Source organism: Aedes aegypti, chromosome 1, assembly GCF_002204515.2.
Source record: "Aedes aegypti strain LVP_AGWG chromosome 1, AaegL5.0 Primary Assembly, whole genome shotgun sequence".
Lineage (NCBI taxonomy): Eukaryota > Metazoa > Arthropoda > Insecta > Diptera > Culicidae > Aedes > Aedes aegypti.
The window spans coordinates 8347346-8372920 of record NC_035107.1 but is presented as its reverse complement, the minus strand read 5'-3'; the positions used below and the strand labels follow the sequence as shown (position 1 = coordinate 8372920).

The 25575-nt window shown below is 37.8% G+C and overlaps 2 protein-coding genes across 5 annotated transcripts in view; both read left to right on the top strand.

Moving 5' to 3' along the window:
- The first annotated feature begins 844 nt into the window (after positions 1-844).
- LOC5572022 (protein artichoke) overlaps positions 845-25575 on the top strand; it is a 253885-nt gene continuing 229154 nt past the window's right edge. Inside the window, exon 1 of the mRNA XM_021838835.1 lies at positions 845-2505. The gene's annotated coding sequence lies outside the window, so the exon portion shown is untranslated. The remainder of the gene's footprint in view (positions 2506-25575) is intronic.
- Positions 20215-24665, top strand: LOC110674731 (serine protease snake-like). Of its 4 annotated transcripts, none has more exons than XM_021838841.1 (3): positions 20215-20336; positions 20501-20881; positions 20946-21340. In XM_021838841.1, exons 1-3 carry the CDS (start codon positions 20249-20251, stop codon positions 21269-21271), a joined length of 795 nt encoding a protein of 264 aa, XP_021694533.1. In that variant the 5' UTR covers positions 20215-20248; the 3' UTR covers positions 21272-21340. The 4 variants fall into 4 exon arrangements, with proteins under 4 accessions (XP_021694533.1, XP_021694530.1, XP_021694532.1 ...); XM_021838838.1 differs by having other exon boundaries at positions 20411-20881; XM_021838840.1 differs by lacking the exons at positions 20501-20881; positions 20946-21340 and adding exons at positions 23684-24154; positions 24219-24665 and having other exon boundaries at positions 20217-20336.

The window sequence follows — 25575 nt, the reverse complement described above, 5'->3', positions numbered from 1 at the left end:
TCCAAATCCGACCAAAAATGGATCAGGCAGTTAGTAGAAAAGTACACCAAAAAAGTGATATGAAATGAAATTGGAACATTATTTGCAACACCGGTGCAAGCTCCAATTCTTATAATGGTTCAAAATTTTTGAATTTACCCTTGATTTGGACCCCCAGTGAAGTTGCCCTAAGAGTTATGTTTTAGTCCTCGGATCACTAAGAACATAGACCAATCCAATTACCTGCGTAGTTGTGCAATGTTGACAAAATTTTCTTTGTTTGCTGTCAAAACTGTCACAACATTGCTTTTGTTTGCTGTGAGAAAGCAAAAATAAACAGAATTGTTGCCGAGCATCACTGCATTGTTGGACTGTCCCAAACTGAAAGTTCAAATGACGTCTAACATACATTTATATGTTTTCATTCTGAGGAAATCGACTTGTGATTGATCGTGCGTTGGTATTCGTGGCAGTTTGCTTGTAGACCTCTTTTGGTACCAGTCGCCGGTGCAAAAGTGCTCTAACGCCGCCTGCGATTAAAACCATGTCGGCGCCCAAGTCTAGCCACAGTCAACGCATTGGTAAACATAAACACGGCCTACTGCGATGCCGAAATCTGGCAAACTTGGATGCGGCTCTCTCGTTTACTTCTCGCACACGTGCGATGCTCTCCCTTCGCTTGAGGGGGATAGGAATCTATAACCTGTGCGGTTTTTCTCCGGAGTCCGGTGCCGGAGCGGGTTCCGAAGCGACAGGATGCGACGCGATGATGACACGACTGCCTGCGATGACTGGGTGGAATCAGCATCTCTGATATGGTGGCCGTTCGTCTCGAATGCGGACTCAGTTATTCATTCACTCTCGTCCGGTACGGTCGGAAAATTGTCGAAGTCCCTCCGCTTTTGTGGACTTTTAGCTTGGACAGTTCAGGAATTTAACATAGAATCTGTGGTGCAACAACAGACATTTGGCACAAAGGTGTTGTCTTCAAATATCATTATCTAGAACGGATCCGGCGAACTGTTCGCTCGTTCAGCCTGAATGTAGGCAAAGGATTATATCCCCCCTTTCACGATTCGAATTCACACAGCATCATCATCGATTGTTAGCTTGGGGGCACGGATTATCGCTTCCCCGTCGTATCTGAATGAAACCAATGTTTGACGTTCGATTTTTCCTCGGATGCTGAGTGTGAGATGATAATGCGAAAATATCGATTCGTAATGGTGTGTCACTCGTGCGGTTCGGGTCGTTCTCGTGCTAAATGAACGCGAACCCATCCCCTCGTGCGTTTTGGTTCAAAGTGAAGCCAGCGAGAAGAATTGCATAAATTACATAACTTTTCTGGCGAAAACCGGCGAACGAAGTTTTAGGAAAGCGGTGTGGTGTCATGGATTACTGCGATCCCTCCCCGAAACGCGAGAACGCTGACTTGGACGAGAAGATATTCCAGTCACAGCCAACTGAGTGGCGATTCAATTCTCGTCATACGGAGCTCGCGCAAGTGGAAGATAATTGCTTCTAAGTGAGTTGTAAATTGAACAAAAGCGATTCTTAAAAGTCGACGCAATTCGCGAGAGAAATGTGTTCTTGGGTGGTTTAGATGGTGATGACAAGGGGAACGAGCGCTCCTTGACTGACACCGGAAAAATTCCATTAGTGATCCACTTAAGACAGGCGAGAAAACAAAACAGGCAGTGCATATAGCCAATGGTGTTCGATTCAAGGTTTTGCGCGAAGATTGAACGAGAAAACGCTGGGCCAGCCCTCTGATGTCTGTGTTGGGGATGTGGGTGATTGATGGATCGATGACCCTCCTGCCTGCCTGCAAGGCCTGCTGCCGATCATTGGCTCGGGTTGATGGTTAGTTAATCGAGACTGCCAAAGTGAATTGGTTCGGCAGCCGGAAAATTAAAGCGCAGCACGTGTTGTTGTTGTCGTCGAAGTAGGCGAAGAGAGTGCAGCTGTGAGAAGATTAATGATTTTGATCCCCGTTGTTGTCAGCGCGACGTTGCTGCCGAAAAAGGAAATGCGTGCGCCAGTGTGAAGAAACGTGTGACGAAGAAAGAATCGTGCTCAAGAGGGAAAAATCTGTGTAGTGGCTAGAGAGTTTATGGTAATAATGATGATGTCGTGTGCTGCTGGAGTTGTTTGGTGGTGACCATATTTTCCACAGAAAGTGAAGGAAAATGCTGAATGCTGGAAGGGGCGTCACAACACGTGTAGCAAAGTAGGCCAGGAAGTGGGAAAATAATACGATTATAAATTAAAGCTGCCAGCAGCTGTTTTTGTGCGGCAAGTGGAAAAAAACGTAAAGGCACGCACGACGATCCAGAGAGGAAGGCTGACAGATGTTATTACCGTTGTTGTTGTTGTCGTTGTTGTTTGGTGATGCTTCCGTTGTTGTCTTGATGGGATGTTGCGTTGGTGCGTGAACAACAACGGAAAAGCCTTGGTGGCAATTGAGTGAAACAAAGCGTAGGAGAGAAGTGTGACGGAGGAAGCGGCTCACAATGGAAGCTTAAAGTAGGTACCTATATGTATACCTATATTCTGTTATGACATATCCAGAGGGGGGCAACCATCCTTAGTCTCACTATGACAGGCCAAATTATCAAAATTAACGGGTTTGACACAAAGCATATAACTCTGAAAATTCATAGAATTTTTAAAATCTCATATTTTGAGGCTTCTGTATTGGATTTTGACGTCTATTGGCCTTGTTGTTTACTAATTTCATGGAAGAGATAGAATTATTTCTATGCACGTTCCTATTTGACATAAAAGCTCATTATAGTGAAACCTCCATGAGTCGATATCGACTCATGGAACCATACGAGAAACAAAATTTCATGGTTACTATGATGGTCTCCTCAAACAGCTTTCCAAGAGATTTGTTTCCACGACACGATATTTCCATGAGTCGATGGTCCCTTCAGATATCGACTCATGGAGGTTTGGCTGTATAACCCGATTGCCTCACACAAAAATGCAAATGTATCAATAAGTCAAGTAGTTTTTGTCAATCTAGGAAATAAAGTTTTTGGGACGTTGGCACCCCCCTTACTTCATCCTAATGGAAATCCGAGTTACGCCCATGTATCCAGGTTGTCGCAAAGATACGACCTAATATAACTTTAAACTTTATTGACTGCGGTTGTCAGGTTTAATTGAAACGAACTCACGTCAGTCCGGGTCAGGTAGGATTGGCCACGGAGCAGTTTGGGGATGCAGGGGAATTTAATTTTGCCATAATTGTCCACGGTAATTGTGGGGCTTTCAGCGATGGTCCTGGTAATGAGGTGGGGCCGTTCGCAGTCCAGGCATTAATTTTGTGCCTCACATGATAAACGGGATTGTAATGACAATCAGCAAGTCTGTTCATTAATTTAATCGCATGGGTTATTAGTGCGCAATTCAATACGGATTTATTGCGATTGATAAGTTTAAATATCAGCACTACACATACTAGAGGTTCCTACGCAAGCTTATTATTTAAAGAATTTCATTTCACCCAGATTATGTATAGCACTATGTTTGTCGCCGACGAAATTATTCATGTATAAACTTGAATTGGGTCCTAAAATGTTTAATGAATTCTTGTTTTTATTTAATAATACGAAAGAGCATGTTCTTGCAACTACTTTAGCAGTTTTTCTCGCTCAAATAACGGCTATATTTTTTTTAAATTCAATTTTAAAAATAGTTCCAAATATGAACCTTGACACTTGTGATCATGCAACATTCACTTTTTCGACAAAATTGCCACAGGGCTTATAGTTTTAACACTGGGGTTGTTCCTATCTGACATTTTGGAAGAGACACGGAAAACAAAATATACCCAAAATTTGAGTTTAAACCAAGGGGCGTGACAAAATCTCATAAATCATAGAAAAATGTTTTTGTACTTAAATCAATGAAAATCATTTAAAAATTGAGTAAACATGTGTTTCTGCCCTAAACTTAAGCGTTTGATACTAAAATTGGGACAGGGCTTTAGGATCCTATTGTCTCAATCTCAATCGATACTCATTACTATACAAATCTCCAAGAGAACATCATTTGATTGAGACTGTTTGCCTTCAATGTTAACTTCCTTTTCTGATCGGTGTGGTGGGGTGGTAGTACAGACATGATTAAAATTATCATTATAATGCGTTTTATGCAGTGTATTCTGTGCTTTTTCGCCTTTGGTGTCACTCCAACGGTTCCATGTTTCATATTAATGTTCTATGGCTATGTGCTGAAATCATCAATGATTCAATCTTTGGTATTGGCTACGGTTAGGGCAACTCATATTAACTTCTTGAATACACTTTTTTTTTAAGGAAGTTTGCAAAAGAAACAAAAGGAAGGTTGTTCGTGGTGCAACCATTATCATTGAATATTCGGGTTCAACGGGTTCAATAAATAAATCCAAGGTACGCAAACAAAGATCAAAAGGCATGTTTAGCACTGAAAAGTACTGTACTTATTTGTAGAACAGTTTTAATGCCTTAGATTTATAAAAACAGTCAAAAAAACAGCTTGATTCATCAATACCAATTATTATTTTTTCAATAAAATTTTTCAAAAAACCAATGCTAAAAAGAACAAAGCTAAATTTTGCACCATAATTTATTACCGTATGCTACGTATTACTGCTTACATAACAACGATCGGCACATATCGTTAGAACTGTAATTTTATGTCACTGATCGCTAGCATATGCTAAAACTGGTTGTGCTACTTTACCCCGAATGTCGTTTCCCCGAACGCCAGTTCCCCGAATGCCAGTTCCCCGAATATCCCGGCACTCATATTGGTCATATCTTCATACATTTCAGGGATGTGAACATACTGGTCATCTGATATGCACCCTTCTTTATTTGATTGACGGTTTTTACGAGTTTTACCGTCCTCAGCATTTTTGGCAACATGCTTATCGTTCTTTCTGATTCAGCATCATTTCACTGAAAACTGTTCTAGCACCTATTTGAACTGCAGCTACTTTTCAGGGAAACAAACCATTCGAGGAAAAGGCATTCGGGGAAACGGGTCATTTGGAGAACTGGCGTTCGGGGAACCGACATTCGAGGAACCGACATTCGGGGAAAAGTAGCACAATCGCTAAAACTAGAGAAGGGTCATTCCAGTTCACTCGAGTTGATGGACCCCTCGTACGCCAGTTAGCAAAACAGTTAGCAAAAAAGCTATATTTTTTAAATCATGGGCAGTTCTTTACGCCATCTCGAATTTACTCAGAAAAACCAATGTTTCACTATCAGCGTTTTGTTCATTTTGAATAATGAGATCATCATCATAAAGCTGAGAAAAAAAAATAGTAAGAGTAGCTACAAAAATAGGTGCGCAATAGTATTTACCCTATAAAATAAAGGATATTCGAAATCATGATCTTCTATTTTGACGTATGTGGCGAGTGCAATTAATGGAAACATATTGTTTGCATGGCAAAGTAACAAATTCTATAATTTTGCCAACTGAAAGAACATACATCATTTTATCCGACCAAACGGTCAGTGTGATGAACGATTATTACATGAATTGACGTAAACACCTGTTTACTGTCATAGCAATCTTATTAAACAGGTTGTTAACTATCGCAGAGATTTTCAGACTCTTGAATTCGCAGAGTACTTTTAAAATAAAATTGTTGCGTGGAGCTAGGGATGTCGCAAGTTAATCGATTATTTTTTCAGCGATACCTGTCTCGATCAATAATCGAAATAATCGATTAACTGAAATCGATTACATAGCGTAACAAAAATAACATTTGTGCGTGTCTCAAGAATCAAATTATGTGTCTCTAGTAAATTTGGGATCGCGTGCTTCCAGTCTCCATACATTTTTTTTTCGTTTCTCTTATATGGCAAAATACAACACTCTTGTGAACCACTAAATAGTTATTTATGTAACAAGTTGCAAAACGATGATTTTTTCAGCACGAGTCAGACGGCGAGCCTCGTTGGATAAATACGACGAGTGCTGAAAAAATTGAGTTTTACAACGAGTTGCATACAACATTTTTTGCTACAGTGGGATTCCGTTTTTGGCAACAAAGTTGAAATTTTCAGTTGCCAAAAACGGAACCGTGCCAAAATCGGAACCCATATTTCAAATTTTATTTTTCGACTATTGGTTTTGAAAGCATCATTACAATGTTAATACATCATTTTTATGGAATCATAAGGCGTTGAGACTTCGAAAAGGTTCACTATGAAGCATTTTCCCGAAGGGTTATACTATGCTATGGATCTATAGCTCCGTAATATTAAATCTGGCAAACGATATTCTGGTCGCGTTTTTACGCCTCAACGTCTCCAATTATTTTTTAGAAGCTTTATGCATAATTTTTGTATAAGAGGGCCTTGTAAAACCAATAATCGCATAAGTGACTTTTATTGAAGAACAGGACATTTTCTTAAAACTATGAGAGAAAACGAAAACAAAAATGTTTTCTTTTAAACACGTATTTGCGAATCAAAAGCGCTGGGTATTGCAAAACGGCATAACCTTTTTCCTAATTAAATGAACATTTAAAATCAGTTTAACTTTTGGACTTTAGCGTAAAATTTGAAAAATTCGATGAGTTTAGAATTGCTCCTTCAATTTATGTTTCTAATAAAGTGAAGCATTTTATAATGAATCGTTGACAGTATCAAAAGGGCAAACATAAACATGAGAAGATGCATAAATGTCTTGTAATTGTGTAGAATTCATTTTTACTTGAAATAAGGTACAGTGGGGGAAGTGTAGCAGTGGGGTAAGTGGATCATTTGTCAATATAAAGCATAAATACTTGAATATGTTGAATGTTTTCGCACCATTGCTTCGTTTTAGGTTATATTCTTACGCCCACACTGAAACTATTGCAAAACTGATACTACACGTACACTAACACAAGCAAACTTGTTAGCTGCAAAAAGTAATTAATTTGAAAATTGTTTTCCATCAATCAAAAATTCATTGTATCTCTGTCTAAAATCGAATTCTATTATTTTTTTCGACACATGGTGAGCATTTTAGTTCTAATTGAATGAATCACAATGAAAAATATGTCATTTTTATAAATAAATACAAATATATTGGACATGGTACACTTACCCCTACTTTTTAATGGGGTGGGGTAAGTGGATCAAGAATAATTATCATTTATTGGCAGACTGCTTACGAGAAATTTAATAAGCTATAATATCCGCAAATGTTGTTTTCCTTTATTTTGTTCCATTCCCAGCTTGAATTTGTCAAATTGTCCATAGAGAATTTGAATTAATCCACCTAAAAGTTTTTTTTAAACTTTCTTGTATGAAAAAAATATTAAAAGAATAATAATTTCAAAATTCACACGAAACTTTTCGTGGTTTATCTAAGCTGAGTTGTAAAATAGCAAAATAAACTTATTTTCCAATCGAAAGCATAGTATCGTACCTTATTTGACCATATAAATTGTTCTAGACAGATGATACACATATATTCATAAATAAAATAAAAGGATTTCAGTTTGTTATTCAAAAGTAAATGTAACTAATGTTTTTAAACCATGAGTGTTTTTCGAAAATATCTTTAAGAATAATCTTACAATACTTCTGTTTAACTTATGCGTTTAAAAGGAAGAATTTTCTCCAAATTTTTCTAGTTACAATGTTTTTTTTTTTTGTTCAAATTAGTATGAATTAATATATACATACTTTTTATAATATTTTGATTTAATAAAAATACTTTTTAATTTTAAAGTATTAAAATGTAACTTAAGTAGCACTAATAACAAGAGCGAGGGTAATATCATTCTTATTAAACATAATCACACTACATTTGTTTCAAGAACAGATTTTTTTTTATAGGTGATCCACTTACCCCACCATGGTGGGGCAAGTAGATCATTTGGCGCAAATTTTTAAGTGTCTCATACTCAATACATAACAATCAGAAAAATCGAAATAAATGACGATTTGAAGTATAATAGTCCCTTATTTGTTATCCACAGAAAAAAGTTTGAGTTACATTATTCACGTTAGCTGTACGTAATAATGAAGTTAACTATTGATTTTTCTGTATCCACTTACCCCACGGTACCTTAATTTTTAATTCAACTTGATATATGTTTTACACCTGCCTTGTGAAATCAACTGAAATTTACAGGATACTGTTATGAAACCTCAAGAACCTTAAAGGAATCTTCAGGTTCTCATAAGAAATCTACAGAAAAAAACGCTTGAGCTCTGAAGCATCTTGCCAAGCATCCGTAGTATCTCGCATAGAGTTCTCAGGATCTTGCTAAGGACTTTGCTATGAGTTAACATCTTGGAATTCCGCTGCGATGTTGCCGTAAATTCTCAAGTCTCCGATGAAAAAAAATTAAAAGTCCACTATTAAAACTACTATTAAAACTACTAGAAATTCACAAAAAAAAAAAAAAAAAATTACAAGACGCCCTAGAGTTTATTAGAAATCACAAGATTTTGGACGTTACCCTCCATAACCAGTTATACACTCTAACGATCCCTCTAGAAGCTCTCAGAGTCCACTTGTAATCTGCAGATATCCTCATGAATTCGTTAAAATTTCTGAAAAGCCCCACAAAAACGAAGAATCCCTTAAGGATTCTCCAGGGTACAGTTAGAAAACTCATAGACTTAGCTCGTAAGGAACATTTTGATGATGTTGAGACCCGTATCCTTGATTAACAATCTTGTACAGAATTCTGGATCGACTCTTAACAAATCTAACGCCTTATAGAGTCTATAGAAAAGAGAGAACGTACAGTATTGGACAAAACATTTGCAACTTTTTCGATTTTCCATACAAAATGACCAACTTTGGTAAGCTAGATCTCAGTTATTTATGGACTGCTTCGAATGAAACTTTCACAGAACATCAGATATAACTTGAATTTTAACATATATTTTTGAATAATTTTTCCAATCACGTGTTTATAAGTAATAACGGTTTGACTAAAGTGTAATTTTCGACGAAAAATGCAAAACTTTTTATCTCAAAATCTGATAGCCCAACACAAAAACTGTCTTCAGCAAACTTATTCACCTCGTCAAAATCTACAACTTTGCTGAAGATACCATGAAGCTATTCCTTCAATATGTTTAGTTATGTCAACCATAAAAAATCGTCAAAAAAGTCACTTTAGTCAAACCATTACTGCTTTTCAACTTGTGATTGGAAAAACCACTCAAAAATATATATTAAAATTCAAAATAAGTCTGATATTCTGTGAAAATTTCATTCAAATCGGTCCATATATAACAGAGATATAGTGTATCAAAGTTGGTCATTTTGTATGGAAAATCGAAAAAGTTGCAAATGTTTTGTCCAATACTGTAGCTTTAAATAGTTGACGCAGAAAGATCAATATACACACCAATACCACAGACAAAAAGTAAAAACACTCTCAGTCGTATTTATCGCACGCTCCAATGGTATTATTGAAAATAAATTGTAGTTTGGACTGTATTTGCATTTGTCATGTTATTCAATGAAATTTAAAAAAAGTTATGATACACGAAATTTTGCTGTACATATTTGTATCTATTATTGCGGTGTGTTTTTACATACGCAATGTATATAAAACCATAATAATAAAGACAGCGAGACAAAATGTATGATTGTAACTCTGTGTGAGTCATAGATTTTCGTTGCTCTTATGTCGGTGCTTGTGCTTTGTTCGAACAAGCTGTTCCAAATCTGAAGAACAGTGTTTTTTTATTGTATCACCTACTGGCAGACTCAAGTGGGCTGGTCACTCAATATGAATGCCTATGAAAAAAGAATGGTCTTAAGTTGAGATACTGGTGGAGATTATTGGTCTCATGAAACGTTGCCTATGTATGACCAATGACCATTATGAAGTAAATAAGCGCGTACGCGAGTCCTTAGTAGTTGGTGAGATTTGGGGAAACATCGACGAAAATGCAGATCTGGAATGTAATCGGTGTGGAGTTGACATGCTATTCAAGTGACTAAAGCAACAGACACGATAATATTTACAAAAATTTACAAATTTTAATGGTATTGAAAAATGTTGCCAAAAACGGATCCATTTTGTTGCCAAAATCGGGGGGTGCCAAAATCGGAGCATGCCAAAAACGGAGCATGCCAAAAACGGAATCCCACTGTATTATGAAAAATAAACAGTTTAATCCGATTGCATCTAGGATCAACAACAAATTTCAAGAGAACCCACTTGGATATCCATTGCGTCGTATTTTAGTTTCATTCAAATAAGCTACAATACATGACTGTCACAAATTTTCACGCTCTATTGACTGTTTAACGATAAACTTGCGACGATCGACGCGCCACCATATTTCATATAACGGAGGGTATTAAAACTAACTTGAAGGTGATGATTTGGAGGTTATTTGGCAATTTGGAGATTAAAATCCCCTCCAAACACTAGCGATTTTGCGGTGGGATGTTGACGTTTGATGACGAATTGATAGAAGCGTGGGATTCGATATTCGAGGACAGGTTAGGTAAGATGCTAAATGCATTATTATCAAAGACAAATTAAAGACCTCCATGTCCCTTGCAGTTGCCCAAAATTTTATGGCTCATAAGGTAATCTAGAGTGCCGTGAAAAGTGTACTGCGATCTGTCAAACTTAGGTACCTTTTGCACTACCAAGGGACCAAATGCAGTACTAGAAGTGGTACCCAATCTGAGCCCGAGTCGGACGGACCTGTTATTATTGTCAGCGTGGTAAAAAAGTTAGAAATGGTTCCTCACCGTAGTCGGATTTTTCGCAGATCCTATGCGAGATACCTAACATCGGAAGTGGTGCATTCGATTCGAATCTGGTTGCGCTCCACGATAAAAAGAAGCAAGGTATTATATTCCGGAGAATGACACTTGTTAGTGACGTCATTCCTATCGCAATCTCGAACGAGTACAAGAGAAAGCAAAGCCTGCTCTCTTTTACTATCCTTCTAGCCTCCTGCTTGGCGATAGGAATGACGACACATGTTTTGATTGAAAATCGTTGTTTACAAGTGGTTATAGCCTACCTTGTTGTGTATACCGTGGTTGCGCTCGAATGCGCCCTACTTCCGAAGTAGGATATCGTGCATGAATTCCGAGATAAATCCAATTTATGCGAAATGCTTTTCCTTAAAATTGGGCGATCTTACAATATATCAAATTGTACAATTACTATTAAATCTCCAATATAATAGAATCAGAAGCATAAATATACTTAGAAATATGTTAAGGAACAAAATGTTGAGAAAAATTACTATTGTTTTACCTGCACTTTTTTCATTAACCTGCATTTGCGTTTCATAGAACAGATCCTCAGTATTAACATTTTTCTTGCGTACACCCATTCTATTCTACCTTATTACACTTTTTGTTATATAATTATACAGTTTTACATCTTTTCACATCAAAAAAATTTGCAAACGCTCCAAATATTAGGTTTTTACGATATGTCCGGGTTTATGATCAATGGCTTATAAATCAGGACAGCGTTTGGGGCAGCCTGTTTTCACACTAAAAATGCTTATTTGCACCAAATTTTCTCTCTCTTCGATGTTCACAGCTGAAAACTATTATTACATACACTTCACAGATGCGTACAGCACTAAAATTGTATAATTTCTTGTTTCGTTCCTGTCGAAAGCGATTTGGTTCTTTGGGGGAATGACGCTCAACTGGTGCCACCTATTTGTTTTTGTTTTTAATAATTCATTGCAAAGGCCTACTAGATGAAACTATGAATTGAAGTGAACAGAAATATTAAATGTTATGAATATAAATTCAAACCTTTATTTACTGTTGGATTTCGTATTTATTTTTTTAATTCCAATCAAAGTGTCCGGATATTGATACCGTCCGGATTTTGATTCACCACGGTAGACGACCCGATGCCGAATCAGAATTCCACACACGTATTTGGATTGTCCAATAATGGATATAGAGCAAGTAGCTTGTCATTGAAAATTACATAGCAATTCAAAGAATGGTTGTTAAAGCTATCCAGTTAATTGATTGGCGATTCTCAAAACAGTACTGAAAATTTTTCAGCACCCAAAACAGTGCTGAAAAGTAACACTTTACAGTTCTGATTCTTTTGTTAGAAAAAGTAGCTAACGGCCTACTTGGTTATTTCTTCTATGAAAAGTAGGCTAATAAGCTACGGAATAGCAAAAAATAACTTTTAACCATCAAACACATTATGATCTTTGTTGATAAGTATTGTAATATGCTTAAAGATTGAATTCTGTGGCAATTTAAGCAAATAAATAGGAATACAAGCTGACAAACTTGCATGCAAGTTGGCTGAAATAGTCAAATTTTGCATTTTCAACAGTCAATATTTCAGAAACTAGATGTGCTATGATATTTTTAAAAATTGAAATGGATTCAACCTAAGGGGTGGTTGAATTAAGTAAATAGCGGTATATTGGTGCTTGACGTGTTCCGCAGTGTTATTTGTCGATTATAGCAAGAAAAAAAAACAAGCGACTGTACTGCTTGTCTCCAAAACATTGTGTTTTGTGTGAACAAACAATCTTAAAACCACGAAACATACTTAACCCGTATAGGCCTGAGTGAGAGCAAAAATACTGAAACCCTCAGCGCTCAGAGAATTCTTAACGGATGCAAGAGGGTTTTTGTCAGTTAACTGGCCCACAAATCTAGTTTCTAGAAGAGGCCAGAGGGACTCGGAAATATTCCTGTGGCCGGAGTTATTCCGGTGGGTCACTGGGTCAAGTCGGGTAAAAAATGGCTATTTTTAAGGACATGCCAAGTTACCTTTATTTATTTGCAATGACAATCATTTCAATTTGCTTAAATCATTAAGATCTGATATTCAACATTAGAAATGAAGAGCTTTGCACCGTTTAAAATACACCGGATTATAGCCACCTATGACGCTGGGCGAGCTGCGGCACAAGGCGCATGCATATAAGGGATTGTACGGGAGTGCTGATCCAAGCCTAACTTTCAACATCTGAAAGGGTAATGAAAATGAGATTAAATCCAGATAAAACCTTCTGCCACAGTCATCGTTCGCACCTTACTTGCGACTAAAAATCTCCATTTTTAATTTTGGTTTTGTGACTCGCACAGAATTTTCAACAGGTATTTGAGTATTTGTTGGTAAAGATGACATTTGATACAAGAGTGACGGGGTTGGTGGTCTGATGGCTACCGCTTCTGCTTCATATGCAGAAGATCATGGGTTCAATCCCAGGCCCGTCCCTTTCCTCGTACTTTGTAGTTGTATATCTCTCACTTGCTTCTATCTTCCATTCTAAATATATCACACTCAAACTATTCGTTCATAGCAAACACTAGAACCAGAGACGGACAAGAAACCGTTTCCCTAACGCTTCCTACTTCCACGCGCACGCCTTTCTTACGCCTGTTACATAGGCAGTCTGCTAACCACAAAAGCAAACCTCTCTGCCATGCCTTTCCCTTAATCCATACACTTCCGCATGAACTGACGTGGATGCAGTGGAATATACGGTCTACGTGGGAGTCAGTTCAATGCATCATCAATTCCTCCCCCTTCCCCTCATTGGTCTGCATTCTGACGTGGCAGGTGCCATTGTTGCCTAAAAATAGAAGATCACCAGCACTTATACACTGAGGATGCCTGTTAGTCCCAAGCAGTCATTCGGTTGGTTCCTTGTGTAAGTGCAGCTGATCTGGCGATACTGGAGTGCATCCACGGGCGGCCAATCAAGCTCAAGAAAACGCATCGAGTGAGGGAGGTATCGACTTATAGAGAGAACGTAGTATGCCAAACTAAAAGGACTGTGAATTTCATCGAGTTAGGGGAAATATCGATTTACAGTATATCGAGTAAGGGAAAGTTGACTGTATTTTGTTAATTCAATTCATTTGAATAACATTCCAACCGTTGTCATGATATTAATACGTTTCATAATATATTGTACATTTAAAATAAAAGCATAAAACGCGCTCACCAAATTGAACTTCCATCCTTGATTTAGCTATATTCACTTTAATCAGCATGCTCATTTCAAAAAAAGCAAAATATCACTCCGGCGAAAACCTGAACTCGACTGCACTCAGAACGCGTGCAAACTAGGGTTTCAATGCTAGTAATGAACCCCTTACTAGCAGAATTTCATTCTCGACGGTTTTCCGCAATGATATCTCAGACGGATATACGTTTTGTGAAGTCTAATAACAAGGTCAATGTTTTTACTTCCTAGTAAGTCTATGAAACATACAAAAACATTCAATTTTTTCCAGCGAAATATGCATTTGGAAAACTGTTGTCCGAATGCCTATTATGGATCGTCCCGGGGTCCATAATAGGAATGTTTACAAATTTGACGTTTCCTATTATGGACCCTCCATTTAATTCCCATGTAATCCGGCTCGCTGCTTACGTCCCTATTATGGACCCACCGGGAAATGCTAATTATGGACCCTCTTGTGTGGTTTCATTTACAAAACTGTTCAAATCTGTATTTATGCGTCTCACACCAAATATTTTGCCTGAAACTGCTGACTAACAATGCAATCGCAGTTCCCCCGGTGATTTTTCATATGAATCAGGTTGCTTTGAGTGTTACTTCTATGTTTTTCCATAGGGGGTCCATAATACGCAAAGTGTCCATAACCGGCATCGACCCCCCTAAAACGAGTAAAAACAACTTCGGCTACACGACGACGCAAAATAAAACATTTTTCTGGTGAAGATGAAACGAATCCAAAATTCAAATACTCAAGAACACAAGTCTAGAGTACCAAACAGTGGTTCAAGCTGAAAATCTGATCGACCAGCGAGTGACCATTCGATCAAACCCTCAGCCCTATCCGCTGTCCGGCTGTCCAGACCTGTGCTCCTGAAAATTTGAGGTTTGGCTTCGATGCATTTTCACCTTCTGCTTGGGATTTAACGAAGCGGAAAAGGGGTTAATCAGCAGAATCAGCACAATAAACCGTTTTATTTCCGCTATAGGCACTTTTTTTTTCTAAAACTTCTTCAGCCGTTTCACCAGCCAAATCTAATAGTTTGCGGAGAGGATAAAAACATGACAGATCAGTTTTCAAAACATCTGTTCGCGCTGCCTACTAATTCTTCATCTGCCTACTGCGATCTCCTTCACTGGTAACGTTGGGTAATTGTGAATAAACCAAATTTTATTATTAGTCGTTTATCATGGTCAATTATTGTTCATGTACTCGCAGCCTGAGCAGAAGTGAATCGAACCTCAGGGTCAGGGGGAATTCGTAGAAAGGGAAAAATGCCTTGTGAAGGCAAGCAGAGCATTGATAGCTGCACGAAAATCTGGACCCTAATAATAACAATTATCAGTTTACTACTCCGTTATCAATAAATATGTTATTTTAGATGTTTGCATTATTATGATTTAATTTTTAATGGAGATCTCTAAAGAAGCCAATCAGGGGTTTTCTACAAAACTCGGGGATCATGTATGTTCCGCATACTTAAATGGGCAGCTCCTGGGAGGGAGAAACCGATACAAAATTTATGTACGTCATAGTGAGCCGAGATTCTGCTGTCACGAACTGTCACTGTGAGCCCAGATCTTGAAGAAAGAACAAACTTGATAAAAGCGCGTAATTGATCAAAAAAAAAATTTTGCATTCCAACAAAGTTGACAACAGTCGGTTGAAAATCAATTCCCGCGACACCCAAAAGCAATGCCACGATAGTACCTTTTAATTTGATCGAATATAAAATAATGAAACACGCATTTTTTTTACTGTTTTCCAATCATAATTAAAATTGGATGCACATAAAACTTTGGCCCTTTTTCCAAGTTTGTCCAGAAAGATCGAAGGTACACAATAAAAGAAAACTAGCGATTTTCCCCAAGCCTGCCTTGATTGTCGTTGGTGAGCGGGAGTTATCTTGCAATTTGGAAAAGTGTTGTGTCATATTTCGTGTGTAGTATCGGTGCCTCCCTCCCAGGGCAGCTCCAGTAGTTGTCTTGAAATGTGAAATATTTAATGATTGAGATCATACAAAATGGAAGGGAGTACGGTTATTTGCAAAATTCTTACCGCTCAATTACACGGTTTAAATGTAGGTCATAGCCATTGATTTATCCACAGTAAAAAAAAAAAAAAAAATATATATATATATATATATATATATATATATATATATATATATATATATATATATATATATATATATATTTATTGGGGTTTTAGCTACGCGTCGGTCCCCCAAGAAATTTCGGAATATCTCAGGATCCAATCCAGTTGACCAATAATCAATACACAGATTCTAAAACTAGAAAGTTTTTTTTTGCGAACTTGTGAAATAATAGTGCAAAAATATCGAGAAACAAAAAAAATATCGGGGTTTGAATATTTTTATTGCGATAAAATATGAAAAGGTAAGGGGATAAGTAATCGGATCAGTTAATCGTTGTCGATAATCAGCATTCATGAACTGTAATCTATTATGAACGAATCGATTAATTAAAATTTTACGACATTCCGAAGCGACCAGCCCTGAAATAATTATTCGTTTTTGTTTCAGTTGTGGTTGAATACATTTGGGACGAGTTTTCGACAAAATGTATAGTGTGAAAATACACTGAACTTTAGTTTAAGATATTTCGAAACAAGGGTAGATATTGAATGAGATGTTGTGGAGCTCTTGTCAAGGATTCGCAAGTACCAAAAATCACGATTTTTAAAACCGCTGGTTAAATTACCGCATCAATGTTCCCCCAAAATAGCTGAAAATATTCACTTCATATTTTCTTATTTCATTTCATGACGTTCGTAGGTCTTATTCAATTTTATATTCAAATAATCTAACAATTTCAATATTCTAAGATGTGGTGTTCACGCGTTTGATAAACCTGTTATTGCATGCAAGGGAATTCCCTCTTGAACCGGTAAGAGTAATACGATCGCATTTGCCAACAAATTAATAGCGTTTATTAAACAAAAGGGAAACGATTAAACAAACGATCTAGCAGCATCACGTCGATTTTTTTGAGCGATTTTTTCTCAACCTCTTTGTTGATGGTGTAACATTTCTGGAAGCCTCTTTTATCAGCTTTGTACAAATCGCGTTATTTTTGAGCGACTTTGTCGTACAAAATTTTTGCTAGGTCATAGAGTACGTACAACAAAAATCTGAAAGAATATATATCATTGCCGATACGTTAAATGACCAGACCATCACTTGTTTTATTCGAAAATAGTAACTTAAGTATATGGAATTTGGATAGAAACTAAAAATCCGATTTCAGCTGTGGTCGATTTTTGAAAGAATCAGAAACAAGCCGTAGTATGTCCATTAAAACATGTAAAAATTCAAAATGTTTGTTGCCTATCCAAATGTATAGATATTTGACATAATTGAATTTGAAACGAATAATTTTTATTTTAATTGAAAATACCTGAAAAGCTATGGTTTCGTGAAATTTTCTTATGTGAAGAGGGAAATTAAAGATTTTTTAGAATTTCACTATTTTGTCAAATGTTTCCTAGCAAAGCCAAATAGAATTTAAATCAAAAATTCTTGTGGAACATCTTAGATACAATGTACTTGAACTCACTATTTCAAAGGATTCTGATAAAAACATTCATTACTAGAGAAACTTAAAAAATAGAGAAACTTAAAAGTAGATGGAGTACCGTGTACCTTTTAATTCCGCTCCTAAATGCTTATCTTTGACAGATACGCGTATTTCGACTACCACTTGCAGTCTTCTTCAGTGTCAGTTACTCGTATCCACGAACTGAGTGGATACGAGTAACTGACACTGAAGAAGACTGCAAGTGGTAGTCGAAATACGCGTATCTGTCAAAGATAAGCATTTAGGAGCGAAATTAAAAGGTACACGGTACTCCATCTACTTTTAAGTTTCTCTATTTGAGATTCTGCTCAGAGGATTCGAACATTCATTAATAGTGGTAAGCTCCATCGAAGTTAATACTCCAATCGCGTATTATCCTCGATTTTACCATAGTAAATCGAGGATAATACGCGATTGGCGTATTAACTTCGATGGAGCTTACCACCATAAAGGATTCATTACTAGTAAAGTTCCAACAAAAGTAGGCTAGATAAGAATTGATTTTCTAAAATCAAAAATTTAAATGTAAAAGGTTATTTTATCAAACAAAATTTTCACAGAAAATACTTAAAATGCCCCAAAGAAATATACAGAAATATAAAAATATTTGTTTGTTTGAAAAAATATTGTGATTCTTGTTATCAAAGTTGTGCCCATACTTTCTGGGACACCCTATAGTTAATATGTTGTCATTTCATCGAGTACAATGACGGTCGTAGGTCTTATTCAATTTTAAATTCAAATAACTTTATTATTTATAAAAACAAATGAAAATTGAATTTTTAATACTATACCATGTAATTCCATTTAAGATTGTATCCTTTGATAGATAGGCGTATTTCAACCTCAACTATAAGACCGTCTTCAGTGTCGTGTACTAGACCGGACTTTGAAGATTTATTTTTAATTATTTCATCATTCTGAAATATGGTTTTCACGCGATTGATAAACTTGTTATTGCATGCAAGGGAATTCCCACTTGAACTGGTAATGAGCCGTCTATAAATGACGTAGCATTTTTTCACTGATTTTTTACACCCCCACCCTCTTGTAGCATTTAGTCACAAATGCTGATACCCCCCCCCCCCCTTGTAAAATACGCCCCCTTGAAGTTTTTTTTTTGGTTTCCTCAGCAATTGAGCTAAAATAAAACATTACAATCCAGAAATTAAAAACAAAGTTTTATATTAATTGATAATTAATCACTGACTGCAACATCAGGATAATCTGACGTATGACAGTTTGATATTTCGTAGCGCTCAAAAAACATTTGGAAAATAGTTTAAACAAACATATTTTCTGTTGAAGTAATATGATGTTGGTTTCCAGTTTATTTTTAATTTTGTTATATTTAGGTTAAATTTGATTTGTAGTATTTTTGCTTTACAACCTAAAACAAATTTACAGCTAAAAATGTGGAAAAAAGATAAAAGCCTGTTCGGGTTGATAAAAAACATCAATTAATAAGAGTTCAATATATTTTATAATATATTAAACAGAAATAATTTAAACAATCCCCTAATATATTTTATTAAATTATTCGTGGTAACGCAACAGATATTAGTGAATATGATCAACAAAATAATTTAATTTGGAATGAAGCTCCGTCATTATTCTCTAAATTCAAATCCATTCAGCCGATAGAGAAAAAAAAATGTAATATTTGAAAACATTCAAAAATCAGATATTTTTATACATTCAACTACATTAATATTTCAACTAAACTTCATCACGGTCACCCATTCTGAACTATTCTAACATTACTCATAATGAAACAATTAAATAGTTAAAATGCTCTTCCGCAGAACTACCTAGTGATTTAGACAATGAAAGGACAGTTAACAAATCAAGGATAACACTCGAATTTGTTGTCCTCATTATTATCCAGGCTGTTCCATCAAGAGCATTGATGTATCAAAACAAATCGTTGAGTGGACTATGCGGAGATCTCCTGCAACATTGAACGCACTGAATAGATATCATGTTTTACTTATATAACGTTTATATTTGTCTAAATGGGCATATTGAGAATATAATATATTTGCGGAAATAAATCTCCAACGGAAAATAATCATTAAACTTAAACAATTGATTATATGTCTTGTTAACAAATGGAAAAAAAAACTTTCCAAGTCTATAAATCATTGATTTTTACTTAACTTATTAAGCTTTTAATTTTTTTATTTATGAATTAAATAGTTGGGACAAGAATACAATACAATATTCACATAACTATTTAAAGTTTCATAACACCTGTTTGTCAGGAAAATAAAATATTTCTCAAACTTTTTTGGATCTTATCATATTAATGATTTGAAGCTGAATCATCATTTTATAACTTAGGTTTCATAGTTCAGCTAAAGAAGTTTGATAAAAAACTGTTTTAATTTTTTTCAGCGCTACTCTTCTTACCGAAACTATTCAAAATGCTACGTCCACAAGTTGGGACCCCTCCCTTCCCCTCGTCCCACATCGTCACAAATTCGTAATGCACCCCCCCCCCTCCCCCTAAAATGCTACGTCATTTATGGACGACCCCTAACAGTTATACGATTGCGTTTGCTAACAAATTGATACAGTTTATTAAACAAACGTAAACATGATTAAACAAATCGTTTCAGCAGCATCATGTCGTCGCTTTGATTTAAAAGCGACCGCTCACGTTTTGATTACGGCAGTTGCTACTGCGTTCTCCAGCAATGCATCTCACAATCAGTTCATTGCTTTTCGCGCTCGTACTCGTTGCTTGGGTTCGAGCTCAAGCTGACCAGAGAATTTCTCAAGCAAGTAAGTTCTGTTCCGCGATCGAACTCTATCTAACCTTCTCGGGTTCTGTAATCGATCGATTATTTCCCAACTAGAATGCGAAGACTACCGCAAATGGGCGAAAATCAACCCAAGCAATTGCAACCGACCCTCTTTACTGATTCAGGATATTAACATTCGAGTAGGAGACTATCCGCACGTCGCTTTCATGGGCTGGAAAACGGAGAACGATCCCAGTGCTTACAACTTCCTTAGCTTTGGAAGTTTAATCAGCGAGCAATACATTTTGACCGCTGCCCACAGCACACGGTTCGAGCAAAAGAAACCGGATATTGTCCGTTTGGGCGCGGTGGATTTGAACCAGGAGGACCAACACGTTAAGGATTATGAGGTATCTGAAGTGATCACCCATCCAAATTATACCGCACGTTTGGCCTACAATGATATCGCTCTGGTCCGGTTGCGTGAGCCCGTAAGCTTCTCGATAGGCATTCGTCCGGTTTGTTTGTGGGATTCTCTTCAAATGAATTTCACTTGGCTTGTGACCACAGCACTGGATCGAACGGGTGAGTGATTTCGGTTTTGTTAAAAAGGAAAACAGTTTACACAATTATTTGCAAACCGTTTTAGACCATTATTCCACTTCCGGCCAGCTAGAGAAATTCAGTTTGGACATAATGGACAAGTCCGTTTGTGAACAACAGTATGGCCCGAATCGAAGGTTACCCGACGGAATGAAGGATCACCAGCTGTGCCTCTTGCATTTGGATCAAAAAGATATCTGCCAAGGAATTTCGGGTTCGCCAGCTCAAATCAGTTTCTATCCAAAAAAGTGTGCTACGTACGTGGTAGGAATAGTATCGCATGCCAGAAGATGCGGTGGGTCACCGTTTCCGGATATTTATACCAGAGTGGCCAGCTACATCGACTGGATTGAGGCTATCGTGTGGTCTTGAGGGATGCGTTAGGCTTGACCTTCTGACAGCAAATGTTGAATTATAAATACAATTGAGATCATAATTTTACTTGACTTTTTATATATAGTTCAAGCGTGTGCTAGAATAAGGGCGTAAGTCGCATGATCGATTTATCTTCAACGATCCTATTGTGTATTATTGGATGTGTTTTAGATTCAGTATTTAATGTCAATGCCCTTGTAGAGCAGAGTTTCTCAAACTTTTTTTTTTATACTTTCGCCCCTTGAAGCCATTTTTTAAAATCCTGTTGAAAATAGGTCAAATTATCAAGTTGACTGGTACTTCGGGGCCTTCCTTAGCCGAGTGGTTAGAGTCCGCAGCTACAAAGCAAAGCCATGATGAAGGTGTCTGGGTTCGATTCCCGGCCGCTTGATTCTGGATGGGGCTTCTGCGATTCGACTAATCCTCTCGCTTATCTTCATTCATTTATTTAGTTAACATCTACACAGATAACACTGAATCAACAATTTCACGCCACAATACTCGATTCGTGGCCGCATCTCTCCATCATCGGTTCTGCCCCACGCTCGCCAAATCGATAAGCACTTGATCCGCCCACCTAGCTCGCTGCGCTCCACGCCTTCTTGTACCAACCGGATCCGAAGCGAACACCATCTTTGCAGGGTTGCTGTCCGGCATTCTTGCAACATGCCCTGCCCATCGTATCCTTCCAGCTTTGGCCACCTTCTGGATACTGGGTTCGCCGTAGAGTTGGGCGAGCTCGTGGTTCATCCTTCGCCGCCACACACCGTTCTCCTGCACACCGCCAAAGATCGTCCTAAGCACCCGACGTTCGAAGACTCTAAGTGCTTGCAGGTCCTCCTCGAACATCGTCCACGTTTCATGCCCGTAGAGGACTAACGGCCTAATGAGCGTTTTGTACATGATACATTTGGTGCGGGCGTGACCCTTTTTTGACCGCAGCTTCTTCTGGAGGCCATAGTAGGCCCGAATTCCACTGATGATGCGCCTCCGTATTTCACGGCTAACGTTATTGTCAGCCGTCAGCAAGGATCCAAGGTAGACGAACACGTCGAACACTTCGAACGTATCCCCGTCTATCGTAACACTGCTACCTATGCGAGCCCTGTAGCGCTCGGTCCCACCATATAATTTGTCTTGGCCGCATTCACCACCAGTCAACCTTTGCTGCCTCGCGTTTCAGGCGGGTATACATGTCTGCCACCATTTCAAATTTTCGGCCGACAATGTCCATATCATCCGCGAAGCAAACAAATTGACCGGATCTCGTAAAAAACCTACCCCGGCTGTTGAGCCCGGCTCTCCGCATAACACCTTTCAGCGCAATATTGAAGAACAGGCACGAAAGTCCATCACCATGTCGTAGTCCCCGGTGGGATCCAAACGAACTAGAGTGTTCGCCTGAAACCTTCACACAATTTTGCACACCTTTCATCGTCGCTTTTATCAGTCTCGTAAGCTTCCCGGGAAAACTGTTCTCGTCCATGATTTTCCATAGCTCTATGCGGTAGATACTGTCGTATGCCGCTTTGAATTCGATGAAAAGGTGATGCGTTGGGACCTGGTATTCACGACATTTTTGGAGGATATGCTGTACAGTAAAGATCTGGTCCGCTGTCGATCGGCCGAAGCCTGCTTGATAACTTCCCACGAACTCGATTACTACAGGTGACAGACGACGGAAGATGATCTGGGATAAGATTTTGTAGGCCGCATTCAGAATTGTGATCGCTCGGAAGTTTTCACAATATTATATGTCGCCTTTTTTGTAGATGGGGCAGATTACCCCTTCCCTCCATTCCTCCGGAAGCTGTTCTGTTTCCCAGATTGTGCCTATCAGCCGGTATGCAGAATTTAAGCGATGTACACGGCGAAAATATGTGAAAAAATTGATTCATTTTAAAACAGTTTTAGAAGGCAGGTTGTGATTCTTCCTAATAAATTTTCTCAAAACCGTATGAAAGTTACTTACGTCGATTTGAAAAAGTAATCGAGCTTTGGCAGATACTTGTATTTCGACCTCAACTGTAAGGCAGTCTTCAGTGTCATGTACTAGACTCGGCTTCGAAGATTAATTATTAATTATTTCAATATTCTGAAATGTGGTATTCACGCGATTGATAAACCTGTTATTTAATGCAAGGGAATTCCCACTAGAACCGGTAAGAGTTATTCGATCGCATTAAAAAGCGATCGCTCTCGTTTTGATTATGGCAATCACTACTTCACTCTCCAGCAATGCACCTCACAATCAGTTCATTGCTTTTCGCGCTCGTATTCGTTGCTTTTGTTCGAGCTCAAGCAGACCAGAGAATTTCTCAAGCAAGTAAGTCCTGTTCCACGATCGCAATCTATCTAACCTTCTCGGGTTCTGTAATCTAACTAATCGATCGATTTGTTCCCAATCAGAATGCCAAGACTTCCGCAACTGGGCGAAATCAAACCCAACCAATTGCAATCGTCCGGCTTCTTTGATCCTCCAAAATAGCGTTCGAGTTGGAGACTACCCGCACGTCGCCTTCATGGGCTGGAAAATGGATATCGATCCCACTGCTTACAACTTCCTTAGCTTTGGAAGTTTAATCAGTGAGCAATACATTTTGACCGCTGCCCATAGCACACGGTTCGAGCAAGAGAAACCGGATATTGTCCGTTTGGGAGCGGTGGATTTGAACCAGAAGGACCAACACGTTAAGGATTATGAGGTGTCGGAAGTCATCACCCATCCAAACTATACCGCACGTTTGGCCTACAATGATATCGCTCTGGTCCGGCTACGTGAGCCCGTAAGCTTCTCGGAAAGCATTCGCCCGGCTTGTTTGTGGGATTCTCTTCAAATGAATTTCACTTCGCTTGTGACCACGGGACTGGATCGGACGGGTGAGTGATTTCGGTGTTATTAGCCAGGAGAACAGTTTACACAATCATTTTCAAACCGTTTTAGACTATTTGTCCACTTCCGGCCAGCTGCAGAAATTCAATCTGAACATAATGGATAAGTCCGTTTGTGATCAACAGTATGGCCCAAATCGAAAGATACCCGACGGAGTGAAGGATCACCAACTGTGCCTATCGCAATCGGATCAAAAAGATATCTGCCTAGGAAGTTCGGGTTCGCCAGCTCAAATCAGTTTCGATCCAAAAGAGTGCGCGGCATACGTGGTAGGAATAGTATCGCATGGCAGAATAAGCGGGGGGCTACAGTTTCCGGATATTTACACCAGAGTGGCCAGCTACATCGACTGGATTGAGGCTATCGTGTGGTCCTGAAGGATGCGTTAGGATTTAGCTTCTAATATTGGTTAACATATAATGATGAATTAGGAATCCAATTCAAATCATAATTTTACTTGACTTTTTTATAAAAAAAAGTAATATTTTGTTTAAAATCTTTCATTAGTATCATTTTATTACTTTCTTATACCTAGTTGTTCTGTGTTAAACAACACTATCATCCTAACATGGTAAAACTAAATAAAAATTTAATAATATTTTGTAAATATCATATTACAATTCAGTTGGTTTCACCTGCTTATAAGACAAAAAAGCTGAACCCAACTGAACCAAAATATATAACGCATTAATCATAGCAATAGAATATTGCGACGATCAATGTCTAAAATTATTAATAATTTAATTCGACATTTGTGGTTCTCCGACATTACCCGGAAAACCATTACCCGGAATGCAATTTACCGGAAGACCATTAACCGGAAAACCATTTACCGGAATGAACCATTTACCGGAAAACCATTACCCGGAAAAACCGTTTACCGGAAAATTATTTCTCTATTTCTCGCCTTTTTCATTAACGTCCTTTCAACCATTTTATGGTCATTCAGGTTAGTATTTTGACTAGAAATATTTAAAATGATTACCAGCGATAATGGTCAGGGGATGTTCTTCCTTCAAAATACATGAGCATCGAAGAGGAGTCTAAGATATCTTCATACTTGATCATGTTAATATGCACCATCTTCATATATTTGCATTTTATAGATGATTTACCCTTCTTTTAAAAATAAGCTGTTCTTTCAACTTACCTTTGCAGCTTGTATTGGCTGAACTGGATAAATTTAGCTACAACTATGTAACTTTACTTTTGACATTCGACTGTCGGTTCTCCAAGTGTCCACATGTTAATTAATAAGCAATGATTACAATATTTAACTCGATTGGTTGTGCTACTTTTCTCCGAGTTTCAATTCACCGAATGTCGTTTCTGTAAACGTCAATTAACCGAATTCAAATCCTCCGTATATCCCTTTTTCTAGAATGACCCAATTTGGGGTCATCTGATA

What these genes read in the sequence shown, in the direction of transcription:
- LOC110674731 (XM_021838840.1), top strand. Translation starts at nt 20,249, where the DNA reads ATGCATCTCACAATCAGTTCATTGCTTTTCGCGCTCGTACTCGTTGCT. An exon ending in CCAGAGAATTTCTCAAGCAA is followed by an intron (nt 20,337 to 23,683) that starts GTAAGTTCTGTT and finishes GTTCCCAATCAG; the next exon opens with AATGCCAAGACTTCCGCAAC. An exon ending in CACGGGACTGGATCGGACGG is followed by an intron (nt 24,155 to 24,218) that starts GTGAGTGATTTC and finishes AAACCGTTTTAG; the next exon opens with ACTATTTGTCCACTTCCGGC.